Source organism: Nematolebias whitei, chromosome 2 (assembly GCF_014905685.2).
Source record: "Nematolebias whitei isolate Nwh7 chromosome 2, NemWhi1, whole genome shotgun sequence".
NCBI classification, from domain to species: Eukaryota; Metazoa; Chordata; class Actinopteri; order Cyprinodontiformes; family Rivulidae; genus Nematolebias; species Nematolebias whitei.
Window position 1 is genome coordinate 39829543 of NC_056499.1, and position 15549 is coordinate 39845091.

At 39.2% G+C, this 15549-nt stretch overlaps 1 protein-coding gene across 1 annotated transcript in view; it reads right to left on the bottom strand.

Moving 5' to 3' along the window:
- Positions 1 to 360: 360 nt before the first annotated feature.
- Positions 361 to 15549, bottom strand: part of ddb1 (damage-specific DNA binding protein 1) — a 94096-nt gene continuing 78907 nt past the window's right edge. The window contains exons 22-26 of the mRNA XM_037694470.1: positions 15029 to 15138; positions 14139 to 14308; positions 7418 to 7520; positions 6217 to 6340; positions 361 to 890 (exon numbers count right to left, since the gene is read on the bottom strand). Of these exons, the coding sequence (XP_037550398.1) occupies positions 807 to 890; positions 6217 to 6340; positions 7418 to 7520; positions 14139 to 14308; positions 15029 to 15138 (591 nt within the window). The 3' untranslated portion in view covers positions 361 to 806. The remainder of the gene's footprint in view (positions 891 to 6216; positions 6341 to 7417; positions 7521 to 14138; positions 14309 to 15028; positions 15139 to 15549) is intronic.

Genomic DNA, 15549 nt, shown 5'->3' on the forward strand with positions numbered 1-15549 from the left:
TTACTGAATATATGTCTCCAGCTCTTACAGCTGTTGCACAAGTTTTGTAACAAATGGGCCTAAATAGAGGGCTATGTTCTGACAAAGGAAAGTATATAAAACATCGGTATCAATTATCGGCCAAATAAGTTTTAATATATCGGCATATCGGCCAAAAATCCACTATCGTGCATCCCTAATATAAGCAGAACAACCGACTCATCCAACGACTGAGGCTAAAAATGATCAAAAATGAAAACTGAGAAGAGGAACCACATTCTAAAGAGAACAAAGATTAGAACCAGACACACAGTACTAAAGCAAAGTTTATTAGAATAAACAAAGAGAACATCACAAAGACAAAATAGCTATAAATCTACCATTTTCCTGTTTTCAGCATTGTTACTCCAGACTTCAGTAATAAACTCAAAGCAGTCAGGTTTATCCAGCGTGAAGCAGAGGATCAGCAGATCTTCAAAACTTCATGTAACTGTCAACAAACATGGCAGAAAATGGTTTAGGTGAGAAAAAAATAATATTTTAAATTTTATAACGACACTGTGCAGGTCCACACACTGAAACACACCCAGACCAGGACTTTTACTTTGGTCTTTCTGTCCAAACAAGTTTCATTTTGCCCGGGCTACACTCATCCTGTAGCACCTTCAGGGTCTTAACCGTGGACATCTCACCAAGGTCTGAAGGACGAACACGAACACCATCTTTAGAATTATTTACACATTTGCAAAAGCCCAATGTGTGGTTTTCCCAACCATTCCTCCTCCGGGCCACCGTCTCACTCAGCGGGTGTCTAAACGTTGACAGAACTAGTGGATCCTCGTCAGCTCCTCCACAATCTTAATCACCTCGTCCACTGTGGCTTCACGCTTCATGCCGCTGCCATCATCGATCTGAAATTGAACGACATCAAGCGGTGAGCCTCCTCTGCTGAGAAAAACCCACTCGTCCCATGGCACCACTAATGTGATGAGATCAAAAAACAAATGCAGGTACAAGAAAAAAAACAGATGAGTTACAAAAAAACACTCGTTTTTAGATTAAAACGTTTCATAGAAACTTGGAAGTAGTCTGGTGACTCATTTCTTTAAAATAAGGTTGCGTCCAAATATTTTGACAATTATAAATACAAACTTTGTTTCTGTCCATGAGGCTGACACCTTGTCTACTTTTAACATCAGACTTAAGTCTTTCCTTTTTGATAAATCCTATAGTTAAGGTTGGCTTGGTTTATTGAGCTGTCTCTTAGTTATGCTGCTATAGGCTTAGACTGCTGGAGGACAAATTAACCACATTTCTTCTGCATGCTATTGTCTTTACTTACTCTACCTGTTGTACTTGTAATTATTTACATCTTAATGTGTTTTTTGTCTTTCCTCCTATAGAAAGTCCATCTGGACCTCCCATTCTGTGTCTGTTCCTCCTTCCTGTCCTGTCAAACCCAGCTGGTCGAAGCAGATGGCCACTCGTCCTGAGCCTGGTTTTGCTGGATGTTTCTTCCTGTTAAAACAGAGTTTTTCCTTTCCACTGTCTCCTTTGTGCTTGCTCAGGATGGGAGTCTGTGACAAAGTGAAGATTCACCTTCTGGCTTCCTTCCTTAGAGAACTTTTACTAATTGGCTTTTTTTTTATATATATATATATATATATGTGAATGTTTCTGTTCAGTGTCCTGAGAAAACCTCTGTTGTGACATGGTGCTCTATGAATAAACTGAATTGAATTGAATCAAACTTCATATTTTAATATGAATATCTTCTGTATGCAGGTGATGTCTCTGCTACAACACGGGGTACTCCTAATGTTCTAGTTTTTGCAGAATGTTGGCCTTGAACAGGAATGTCCTGGAAAGGAAACCACTTCAATCGTCCGTTTCTGTTTATAGTTTAGATGAAAAATGTGGAACAGACGGATATAAAAGATGGCTTTATTGCAAAAAATAAAAGAAATAGTCACACACACAGTGTGTATGGGCATTTGGCTTTCTGCCAAAAGGGACTTTTTCCACCTGGTATGCAGCATGAGTGAATTTTTTAGCTCATGTTCAAAGACAGCATTGTCTTTCAAAGCTCAATGCTGGATTTAAAAACCCAAATGACACAACTTTTACTACTTTTTTCTGTTGGAGCTCTGCTGTTATAATACAACCCAAATCATCAAATAAGATTTTATCATTTCAGAGAAACAAAATGTGACCACGTGAACATGTTCAACTTTTGCAACAGATTTTGTCTCAGAAATAGTTGACCATCTCTCGTTCAGTTTTCATAAACTCTGTAACACTAGAGCTGTATTTTCACAGGAGCTCTCGTCACAGAAAATGAGGCTACAGTCCCGAATGTCAAATAAAATCTACACAGATGATAAATGTTGATTAAAAAATGTGTCCAAATCTGCCTATATATATTTTGAAAAGTGTACTCTTATAGATTAAATCGCATGTAGAAGGTACAAGGTGGGCAATGAAATAATGTTCAGTCTAAAACGCAGTGTTACAAGTTGTGGACACAAAAATAGGTTGTGATTTTCAAACGTTTGCAGAGAAAACAGAACTCCCTGCTCGCAAACACTCAAAATACTATGAGAGTTACTGAAAAATCATCCGTTTTGTCAGAATTTTGAGTTGGTCTCCAACAGTCACAGCTCAGTGAAATAAAATGAATGCACTGTTGTTAGAAAAGTTATTAAGTCACACAAATCACATCCTTGTGGTTCCTCAAACTCTCAGTACAATGAAGAAAAGCTTGGCTAAATTATTCAGTAGAACTAAAAGAACACTGGCAACAAGAGTTCAGCTCATTTCCTGATTTATAACACAGCAAAGAACCGAGAAAACGGTTTCTCTGAGGGGAATCTGAGTTTCACAGAAGTTCTTGGAAGGTGAGTAAGGAAAGGAAATTACTGGCATTTTCCCCTCAATCTGATCTAAGCCATTTTGTGTCATGAGTTGTAGGACTGGGTGAACAGGCAGTTTGGATCATGGTGTCAGATTTCAGACAGTCAAGTTTTTGTATCAGACATCAGGTAGCGTGGATGTACCGGTAACTAAAAAAAAGTTTTAAATGGTAAATGGACTGTACTTATATAGCTCCTTTCTATCTTATTTCAAGATACTCAAAGCTCTTTACACTACAATCTGTGTCCTCATTTACCCATTCATACAGTACTCTACTACAGGTCCTTCTAAAAAAATTAGCATATTGTGATAAAGGTCATTATTTTCCATAATGTAATGATAAAAATGAAACTTTCATATATTTCAGATTCATTGCACACCAACTGAAATATTTCAGGTCTTTAATTGTTTTAATACTGATGATTATGGCATACAGCTCATGAAAACCCAAAATGCCTGTCCCAAAAAAATTAGCATATCATGAAAAGGTTCTCTAAACAAGCTATTAACCTAACCATCTGAATCAACGACGTAACTCTAAACACCTGAAAAAGATTCCTGAGCCTTTTAAAAATTCCCAGCCTTGTTCATTACTCAAAACCGCAATCATGGGTAAGACTGCCGACCTGACTGCTGTCCAGAAGGCCATCATTGACACCCTCAAGCAAGAGGGTAAGACACAGAAAGAAATTGCTGAACGAATAGGCTGTTCCCAGAGTGCTGTATCAAGGCACCTCAGTGGGAAGTCTGTGGGAAGGGAAAAGTGTGGCAGAAAACGCTGCACAACGAGAAGAGGTGACCGGACCCTGAGGAGGATTGTGGAGAAGGGCCCATTCCAGACCTTGGGGGACCTGCGGAAGCAGTGGACTGAGTCTGGAATAGAAACATCCAGAGCCACCGTGCACAGGCGTGTGCAGGAAATGGGCTACAGGTGCTGCATTCCCCAGGTCAAGCCACTTTTGAACCAGAAACAGCGGCAGAAGCACCTGACCTGGGCTACAGAGAAGCAGCACTGGACTGTTGCTCAGTGGTCCAAAGTACTTTTTTCGGATGAAAGCAAATTTTGCATGTCCTTCGGAAATCAAGGTGCCAGAGTGTGGAGGAAGACTGGGGAGAAGGAAATGCCAAAATGTCAGAAGTCCAGTGTGAAGCACCCACAGTCAGTGATGGTCTGGGGTGCCATGTCAGCTGTTGGTGTTGGTCCACTGTGTTTTATCAAGGGCAGGGTCAATGCAGCTATCAGGAGATTTTGGAGCACTTCATGCTTCCATCTGCTGAAAAGCTTTAAGGAGATGAAGATTTCATTTTTCAGCACGACCTGGCACCTGCTCACAGTGCCAAAACCACTGGTAAATGGTTTACTGACCATGGTATTACTGTGCTCAATTGGCCTGCCAACTCTCCTGACCTGAACCCCATAGAGAACCTGTGGGATATTGTGAAGAGAAAGTTGAGAGACGCAAGACCCAACACTCTGGATGAGCTTAAGGCCGCTATCAAAGCATCCTGGGCCTCCATAACACCTCAGCAGTGCCACAGACTGATTGCCTCCATGCCACGCCGCATTGAAGCAGTCATTCATGCAAAAGGATTCCCGACCAAGTATTGAGTGCATAACTGAACATGATTATTTGAAGGTTGGTGTTTTTTGTATTAAAAACACTTGCAGAACGAGAAGAGGTGACTGGACCCTGAGGAGGATTGTGGATTGGTGGGATGAAATATGCTAATTTTTTGGGACAGGCGTTTTGGGTTTTCATGAGCTGTATGCCATAATCATCAGTATTAAAACAATTAAAGACCTGAAATATTTCAGTTGGTGTGCAATGAATCTGAAATATATGAAAGTTTCATTTTTATCATTACATTATGGAAAATAATGACCTTTATCACAATATGCTAATTTTTTGAGAAGGACCTGTAGATCTATACAAAGCTAATTGAACAAATCCTTCTAAAGAGACTAATCAGTGATTTATCACATTCATACACCGATGGGACACACATGAGGGGTTCAGTGTCTTGCCCAGGAACACTCTGGCATGTGACTGCTGGTGGATTCAAACCCCCAACTCTTGCATTGGAGGACTGCTCTAACCACTCAGCCACAGCTGCCCTCTTTATATATATAAAAAACAAAAAAACACCTGGAATAAATCAATCAATCAATTTAGTGACTCGTTGGCAAATCTAAATGCACTGGATACAATGGCTTGTTTTAATCTATTTCGAAATTAAATAAACTAAATCCATATCAATGCATAACCATTTTTCCGATTGAGAAGCGTATTTGGATCAAGTTTAGCACATTTTCGAGATTATGCGGTGGCACATTATTTTAAGAGCTTCAACATATTTTGAGAAAAACGTTAAAAATCCTATTACAGCCAAAAATGTGATGGATGAACTGATGAAGATACTCATAAATCATAGGCAAAACATTAAAATTTAAGTATATCCTGGAATATCTCTCAGTCCTGTGACAAACTGAGATTCTTTTTACGTGACATACTAAAAGACCGGCAGTACATCCTTAATTAGACCGTCCAATATTACTAAAACACCATCAACAGGGTGACTGTCCTGCTTGATTAATAAAAAAGTGGGAAGTTGTAGGTTTCTCACTTTGGGTGCAAGATTAAGATGAAGGTTAATATCCCGGACGAGCCCCCAATTTATGTTGTACCCAATCTAGGAGAGGCTGGAACACAACATGAAGATGATCCAACGTTTTGCATCCTGACCCAATGTTCCACGTCAGGCAACTAGTTAATTTGTAAATAGCTTGTGAGGAATTTTTAGGAGTAGGCTGTCATTTGCTTTCAGGTCATTTTGCTATGTTTTTGTTAGTTCAGGAAGATGAGAAATGGTATTTTATTTTTACACATAGGTAAGTGGAATATTACTAATATACTTCTGCTTTTGTTTGCTATTGTAGCCTGAGCTCACCCTGACAATAGTGAAACTCTATCCCAAAACACCTGTAAATAAATCACTTTATTCTTTACAAATCATCAACCTGTCTCTGGGGCTCCTTGAGTTGTGCAGATGATGAATCACCTCCGTGTTTTATCCTGGCCACCCACTGATGGGGCGTAACAATGCAAGTAAATCAAATATCCTCAATTTGCTGTTTCAAGTAATGGATCTGAAACCTACAAAAAAACATCTGTCGTGAGAATTAACATAAACTGTAATATCAAAGAGCTCAAAGAAACAAATGTTTTAATCTTTAATCAGGTAAATGATACAAATTACTGGAGGTACCAGATCTGTCGTCTTCCTCTAAAAGGAGTGAGTTTAAGCACGAACAGGGGCTCCTACCTGCAGAGTGCTGACGACCTCCTGCATCTTTGCTCGGCTCAGATCCAAGAAGCTTTCAATCAGGTCCCCATCGATGAATCCTGTCGCCTGCTCTGTTTTACGCTCCGTGTGGAAGGACCTCCAGGTGGTATGGTGTCAAGGAAAAAAAAATCTCTACCAGGCATTTACTCTGCCTGAGGGTGGCCCCTCAGGTACAACACTGTAAAGTTTCCCTCAGGCAGAGTCAACAAATATCCAACATGATGAACTGTTTATAACCAGTGTGGTGCTGGTAATCCCTTTTTTAAAGGAGGATGAGTGGAAGCATCAGGCTTGATGGGCTTTGACTGTGAAACATAAGGATTACAACTTTAAATGGAGTCTAATCTGGAAAAATGGTAGATTATTTTGATTAAGAAAAAATATATTTTAATCTACTGTTGGATTGGTGTTGCAAATAATTATTACAACACTTGTTTATTTTATTGTCATTTTTAACAACTTTCTTGTCAACAACATCAGAGCAACAAGCCACTAAAATGTTCCTCCAGCTAAAAATGACGAGAACAAATAATTATTTTAGCTTAGAACAAACAAACAAACAAACATCAAAGGAACAAATCAATATGTACACTAATCCTGTATAAAATGTTCAAAGAACTGTGTTCAAATGGTCATTCAAGAAAATAAGGTTTTGTACAAGAATAATTTGTTCCATTCTCATTTAACCAATTTATCAATCATAAATTTGTTTGTTTTTTTACACTTTGATCTTGATCCAACAAAGTCCTTTACAGTTTCTCATTCACAAAAGCCCTCGGAGCACCTCATAATAATATAACAGCACTTGTACATGCAGCACTTTTGTTTGTTAGAAAAATGCAGCCATGTGTGGCTCAAAGTCCTGCACAGAGACACTTTAATATGAGGCATCTGACTGTAGAGGTTCAGCTCGTCTTCCACCCAGAAGACGAACTGAAGCATGGCCACTAACAGTTCAGCTCCACCACAAATTATATAATGGGATCACACAGCAGAACGGTTACAAATTATTCAATCATGAAATATTTATCAAGCAGCTTCAAAGCCAATTAAGGACACCATTACTGCTTTGTCACCTTATCGGGGCCTTCTGCCAACAAGACAGCCTGCACCTGTCGGTGCAGTTCACCAGATTCACTGTCACGGGCCGCGAGAGTACGTGTGAGTTTACAAAGGATATAAGCTGTGCTCGATCTTCCCCACGCTCTTGATGACCTTGGTGAGGCGGTTCTGTAGGTCGAGCAGGAGGCTGTACCAGCTCTCAGACAGGGACGTCACCAGACCTAGCACACACAGAATGGTTCATCAGATTTGCAACTCACAACAGTTGATGGTAAATCCTTTTAACTCGTCATAAATACTAAGGAACAGAAGAACTTCCGGACTCGATTTATTCCAAGCATAAAAAACAGTCTAATTAATAAATTATAAGATCATAAATCTGACTGCAGTCCTCCAAATGCATGTATAACACTTGTGTGCTGAAAGTAAAATGGCACTAGTTTTATTGCTCAATAATTCAAGACATCTCCCTCGTTTTCAGTGGATTTGTAAAAATCTTACAGCCACACAGTTTTTCAGGGAGTATCGTGTGTTTCTTGATGGCAGAAATATGCTTCAATAATGTTTGGTGAATAAATCTGAACGCTCTGGGGGAAATATTCCGTACAATAACACGGAAATCAAAAGCTCAAGCAAACAAAGGTTTAATCTGTGATGTAGATGTTTTTTCTGCACATGAAGCTATGAAAGTATTCAGAGACAAACTAAGACACAGCAAAGCTGCAACAACTAATTAACTATAAATTAATCTACCGTTTGCCTCAATAGTTTTGTTTATTAAATGAACCAAAAACACCTGATCCTGTGCATTAACGTGGCATCTCTGGTATTTGTTTAATACACGTTTTTATGAGTTCAAATTGATTTAATCTTTATCAATTAATTTTAATGATTTCCTCGTATTATTTATTGTGCACATCTCAAACAATTTTTTGGCTAAGGCTATCGTCTTAAGCAAAAACTAAACTTTGAGCTAAAACCAATATCACAATGAACACAAAAACTTTAATTAGTGTGAGGCGATGAGAAGAACTTTACACATCCACTGTATTCATTAGAAGTTTGGGACTCTTGTAAATATGACATCATTAAAGCCTTTAATGACACGCGAGTGGGGAATTTACGCCAACAGCTGTTTATCTTCAGCACCCCAGCAAAGGATCGAAGCATGTATCCATCTACTGCCTGGAAGTTGAGGTAAGTTGGGAGAACAAGATCTCATGACTTAGAAGAGGACATGTTTTGTTTTGTGTAGCAAACAAAACAAAACATGGATTTGATTACTCGCCTAAATAAATAAACAAATGAATGAATGAATAAATTTCTCAAAATATATTTGGAATACAGTAGACTCTCGCTACTTCGCGGTTCGACTTTCGCAGTTTTTCTAAATAAGATTGGACAAGACACACAATTGGATGATTGATGGATGAGTCGCACGATCAGCATGGATTTTGTATTTAAAATAAATTATTTTAAATTATTTACTGTAGCACCTGTGTGCAGCCCACAGGTGCAGGGAGAAGCTCCCTCCTGCAGCATGTCGATCTTCGCTCTGCAGAAGAAGTGGGCGTGGCCGAAAGCACTGGCAGGTGGCAGAGAGAGCAGGATCATGACATTCTGTGCTCTTAGAGCGTTTAGAAACATTGTTTAGAATATTGCAAGAGTATGGGAAGGGTTTAAAACACCTATACAGTATATATATACATACATATATATATATATATATATATATATATATATATATATATATATACTGTATATATATAGCCACCGTATATATAAATACTAAAATAAACTACTACTTACTACTTGTACTACTATTCCTACTTCACATTTTTTCCCTTATCATAGGTGGACTGAGAACGGAAACCTCTCAATAAACAAGGGACTACTGTACTTTGAACTACAGGTAACTAAAGGTAACTAAGGGTAACTAACGGTAACGTTGTGTAAATCATCAGATGCTGTCCATTTCTGTTCATTGTCTGATTCCATAAAAACAATAAAATTACTCCATCAAATAAGAGAAGGTGAAATAAATTGACATTTACTTAGAAAACAGACTCTGGTGTTGCACTTTCAATGCTTATCGTGATCAGATGCAGGTCAGAATATCTAAAAACAGCTCGTTTGTCCACTTGCTGCTTGTTGTTGTTTTAGGGGACAGATTAATGTCGTAGTCTTGAAGCTTCCTGGAAACATGCATCGCAGCATCTCGCAGAGCGATAAGCCCAGCAGTGGTTATTTATCTCCATTACACGCTGAAGCTCATCTCGGTTTACGAGCTGCTATGGAAACTTTTCACAGGGAAATACGTCTGCGGCTCTCATTTCCTGTAAAACTTTCCTCCGACACTTTTTAAAGGATCACAGAAAGTGCTGAGGTGAAATTATGTGCCGTGCGTCATGAGCTCTGGGAGTGCTGAGTCCAAATGATGAGAACTCCTTGTTTTTCATCTCTGCCATCATTACTGCCTCCCTGAAAGTTACTGGTTTCAATCCGAGTAATGAAGGGTGACAACGTGATTGCCTTCCGTTTTACGTTATTGTCTGGAATGTAAATGTTGGCTTTGACGAAACCGTTGTTACGGATCTTTGTGTGCTTTCTTTTTGTTCCCAGCTTGTACTGCTTTCAGCTCGTTTTCTTTTTTCCAAGATGGGGAATGTCAATTCCAGTTATTCATTGACTGAATGTCAATTTTCTGGGAGATTTTTCAGTAGATCTTCACATTGAATCCCAGGTTTATTCAAGTATTTGCTAGGAAAGGTTCTGAGTGGGCTTTATGTTGTCACTGAGAAAGATTTTCCAGCAAAACAAAAGTGTTCAAAGAAATGTTGGGGATTTATACTGAGCAGCACGGGCAAAGGCTCTGAAGACATAAAGCTCTGGAGTTTATAGCACTGCAAACTAAATCCTGCTCATCTCTACTGGATCAGGGCAGGGGCAAGCAGACAACGGATATGACAAATAAATCAGCAACAGAGATGCGGGGAGGACACCTTTAGGAGTGGGGGTGGGAAAAAAACAAACAAAAAAAACAGACAATTTTACTTGTAAGATTTTGAAAAAACCTAAATTCACATCAAAATCAAAGTTCCAAGAAGGAATGCATATCATCCACAGTACATTTAGACAAAAATCATCTTATGTTGAAAAACGACAGAGGTAAAATCACGTTATGCACATCTCCTGTGATAATGTGAGGTTTCACCAAATGTGTCAGTGCTCAAACTATGTGTTGGGAACAACTCTCAGCTAGTACCACAGCTCAAATTTAGCTCAACTACTGTAATACTGACCAAGTTATAGTATTTTATATGTTGGCTAAGTTGGCTTTGCAGTAGGGCTGGGCGATATGGACCAAAATTCATATCTCCATATTTTAAGATGAATCACGATATACGATATGTATCGCAATATTGTTTTCTTTCCATAAATTAACAACAACATATTTCTGAGTCAAAGCTTTGTCCCAATTGTCACACAGGCACATTTATTAACAAACAGCTGCGACTGTACAAAATAATTTTCTAAAAAATAAACTATTTACATACATTAAATAATAATCCTCTTCAGCTGTGCCGCCTTCACAATGTTAGTAAGCGTGTGTGAAGCAGAAGTGAGGGGCTGCGTCAAGTTGGTGCAGACGGGCAGAAAAAGAAGAACTACACGGATTTTCAAGTTTAATTAAAACACAACGTAGAAATATTGATATAGACAATATAGTCCCATCTTATATCGCGTATTAAATTATGTCGATATTTTTAAAATATTGAGATATCGCCCAGCCCTACTCGGCGGACATCGTGAATGGGATTAACATCAAAGTTTAATCAGTGTATTTCATCACATACAATGCGTGGAAACAGATAGAAACAACTGCTGAATATATGAGAGAATCTCACCAGCAACACCTCACAAAGCCAACATGGTTTTAGCACCAGGTCCTTTCTCAGTACTTGTCTACAAAAGTTTCACAGTGAGCTGATATAACCATTATAAGCAGCTATCAATAAGAGCTTCTGTCACACCCCGTGTTTAGCGAGGGATTGATGTGCTGTTTGTTGCAGACTTTCTTCCTGTGAGTAAGTTCTAAAAACAGAATGGGGATTGAGGTTGACACACCTCACAGTCAGTAATGGAGCTAATTGCCCAGCCAATATGCTGCGTGTGTCAGCCAGAGCTGGTGTTACAATAAAGGGGTGTGATGCTTTGATGACATGTTGTTTGTGCAACTAGCACATGGGGATTTTAAAATGGGGAATAATCAGCAATGATCCATTTTACAGCAAAACAGCTAGTGATAATGGCCACTAACTTCAAAGACTGGGAGATCAGAGAACCGTGTGTGAGTGTAGGGCCTGAAAAATAAAATCCTGCCACTCAGTTCTCCAGCCGATGATTTAACAAGAATAGTATGTGACATTTCTGTTGCATATGTTTTTCATACCTCATCCCTCACATAATGACCGAAGGAGAAGCGCCCCCGCAATCCGGAAAAGAAAAAAGCAGGTAAAGAAAATGGATGGATGTATTCGTCACACTAACTGCACATTGCTGAGTTATTCAAAACGACTCCTGTGACTTTCAAAGCCAGAACATTATGTAAAACTAGGACAGGCTTGTTTGGTTTATTGTAAATAGAGATGAATTGATTATTCAGCTGACTGATTTTAACCAGCCAACATTGGCCACCTTTAAAAAAAATTGGCAATCGGCCATGCATGTACACATTTAGTGAATTAGCAAGTACAAAATTAAAGCTGCTGCAGCAGTTACTACAACCAGCACACAATTAGTTTAATTGCAAGAATGCTCTTAGGTATGTTTTTTTATTTGCACAAGTTCTTCAAGGGGATGTTAAATATGTTTATTTATATCAAGCAATTATTGTGGCCAGAAAAAATAATCGTTGTAAATCAGCCATATACTGTTGTGATTTCTAAAGATCGACATCGGCCATAATAAAAAATGCATATTAGTAAACTTTTATTTGTAAATAAGCAAAGATTACTTAAAAAGCAAGCTGTTCGGGGATCATGAGAAGCTGCTTTGTGAAAAGGGTGAATGTTTCCACAGGAATCTCAGAATCTTGTAGAAAAAGGGTTGTATATCTTAAAAAGCAGACCACTTCTTTTAATGCTGAACTAAAAAAAACGATCTTGTTTCTGTTTGTTCTGTGCGTCTTTAAAAATGTATCCTGCAGAGCAGCTGGGTTTTCACAGGGTTCAACAGATGATCATTATGAGAGAACACAACTTTTGTTTAATGCGAGGATGGACAATGAATAGCTGCAGTTACAGTACTAAGACGAGCTGGTTAAGGCAGTACGGTCACTGCGCTGTGAAGGCTGGCAGATACCTGTAGAACATTCAAGAACGAGTTCCCAAAATGTCTTGAAACGTTTGCAGGGGTTCACAATTTCCTTTGTGAATTGCAGAGGCCTGAAATCTTGTTGCTTGAATTTTGAACAAAAATGTGTGACAAATCCATCCATCATCTTTTACCGCTTCTTCCTTTTGGGTCTCGGGGGTCACTGGTGCCCATATCCAGCAGTCACTGTACGAGAGGCGGGGGACACCCTGAACAGGTCTCCAGTCCATCACAGGGACACAGAGACAAATGAGACAAACAACCATTCACTCTCTCACTCACACCTAGAGACAATTGAGAGTTACCAATCAGACTAACATGCATGTTTTTGGTCTGTGGGAGGAAACTGGAGTATCAGGAGAAAACCCACTCATGCACAGAGAGAACATGCAAACTCCACTAAGAAAGGTCCCTCGCTGGGATTTGAATCGGGGACCTGCTCGCTGAGAGGCAGCAGCTCTACTGCACCGTGCCGCCTGTGTGTGACAAATTTTCTCACAAAATAGTTGCAGAGTTGTTGCAGGTGTTTCAAACCATCTTACACCTTTATTTTATTCTGATTTGTAATTCTAGAGTGCTGGATTTGGGTTTTGGAACCTGCACGAGAGCCTAGTTTAACCAAATCAACGACTGGTTGAGCCAAGGTGGGATGGGCAGAGGTGAGCAATAAATTAATGTGCATGGAATGAAGTTTTGTAAGTCATGCAAACAAAAACAGGACATGATTATCTTAAACTGGACAGTACAACATGACTGGATTTAATCACAGACAAGTTCATTTCAATGAGACTGCAACAGAAAATTTGCCTTTTTTCTCACAAATTCAAATCAATTACTCTCTAACAGTGGCAGCTCAGTGAGATAATGGTTTAAGTTATAGTTCACTAGCTTCTACAAAAGACTTCACAGATGGTCCTTTGTAACCCTCTTCTGTGTGAGATTAAATACAAAAGTCAGATAATCCTGCCATGCTGACATTTTGCAAATGACACAATACTTAGCACTTTGCATAAATACTAAACCAAGGAGAATGATGCAATGAAGTGATTTAAATAAAACAAAGAACGTCATTATTTCTGCATTCTAACAAAAAATAAATTAATGCAGGGTTTTAGAAAAAGAGTGTTAAATTATTGCTTAACCTATGCCTTAGCCAGGCATTTAACAAAAGAAACTAAAGAAAAAATGCACATCTGTAAGGCTACAGAGACTGTAGACTATACCATAATGATTGCCTTTTGACAGGCATATAATAATAAAAAGGGATAAAAAAGTGAACCTCAGAAGTGCTGTGATATGACTTATTTCCACCTCCATTCAGTTTTTAGTCTGAAGAGCCAGACATGAACATGGAGAGCATTTTTCTTTCACCAAGAAAGCAAATGCTTTAGAATACAAACATTTTAGCCTCGACTGTATCTTGTGTATAAATGCTCGGAGTGTGAAATTATTCGTACACCTACCGATCATCCCGTTAACGGTGCCGAAGAGCACGGACCCTTGGGTGGGCGTAGAGCTCTCCACGAGGTTCTGCAGCACCAGCGAGCCGTGGCAGAAAACATTTACAAACTCGCCGAGGTGGAACACCCCCACCTCCTGCAGGTGCTGCCTCTCCTCATCGGTGGTGGCCGCGCTGACCGCGACAAGGATGGCAGGAAAGGAACACAAAAGAGAAACCACAAAGAGGAGTGAGAACAAAAAGACAAAACCATGTCAGAGGCTAAATTGAAACATTGTCGGGAGCAAGACTATCGATTAATCAAATAAAAAATCAGGAGGGGCAGAGACACAAGAAGTTCTGCAAAAGGTCAGAGAATGATAGAGAGGTAATGAATAAAAGGTTGGGAAACAGTGAAAAGAGCAACAGGAACAGAGACGTGATACAAAAATAAAGGTCAAAAGCATTGAGAGCTCCAACCTGACGTATTAGATGGATAATGAGTGAAGGCACAAGTGTAACACATGCACTTTCTGAACACATCTTTCTTCCTTATGCTTAAAGTCAACACATGTCCAACAGTGAAATTACTGCCAAGAAAAAAATGTGTAGGGTGGCTAAAAGCACAGCTACAATATAATAATTATTTCTCAAACAGGACAATGCTGCTTTATCACATTTGTATCAATGATGTTGATCTAAACCTATCATGGGACTCTGTAGGAGGAACGGTCCTAATGACCCTGTGAGGGCCTGAGCGGTCAAAATGTAGAGGGGATTTTGAACATTCTTTGGCCGTTCAGTTTTTGTGGAGCAGCTCAGAGGAACACAATAATTGCAACAAAGAAATTCACAAGGCAATACAGTCATTGCACTTTATCGTCTATAATCAGAAAGATGTAATGCTTTGCTCACCTGTCCTTTTGGCAGACGAACAGGTTAAAGGCGTTTTCTGCCCCCAGGAAGTTGTCATCGTCAAGAATGTTCACAGCACTCATCCAGTTGGGATTAAAATCACGAGCAATCTGAACAAAAATATGAAATATGTTGTAGAAAAATGTTACAGCAGAACAACTGTCGACCAAACCCAATATTACTCTTGCCTCCACGTGTCTACAAGGTTATCTGAGAAGTGTCGTTTCCAAACAAGCTGTCCCCTCCAATGCTTCATCGCGTCCACTGTCTGTTTCTAAATCTGTGCAATCAATATTCATCTGTTGGAGCATCGTATGTGGAAAGACTCATTCACAGCCTTTTAATCAGGCACAGAGCACTTTGATTATTTTTAAACTCAAGTTTATTAGATAATTCTGCAAGATATATGCAGTGATTATTTTAATACAAAGTCCAAATCAAACGGTTCCTGTTAGGGTGCTTCTTTCAACATAACATACTGGCCCATCCATCCATTCATCCATTATCTATACATGCTTCTT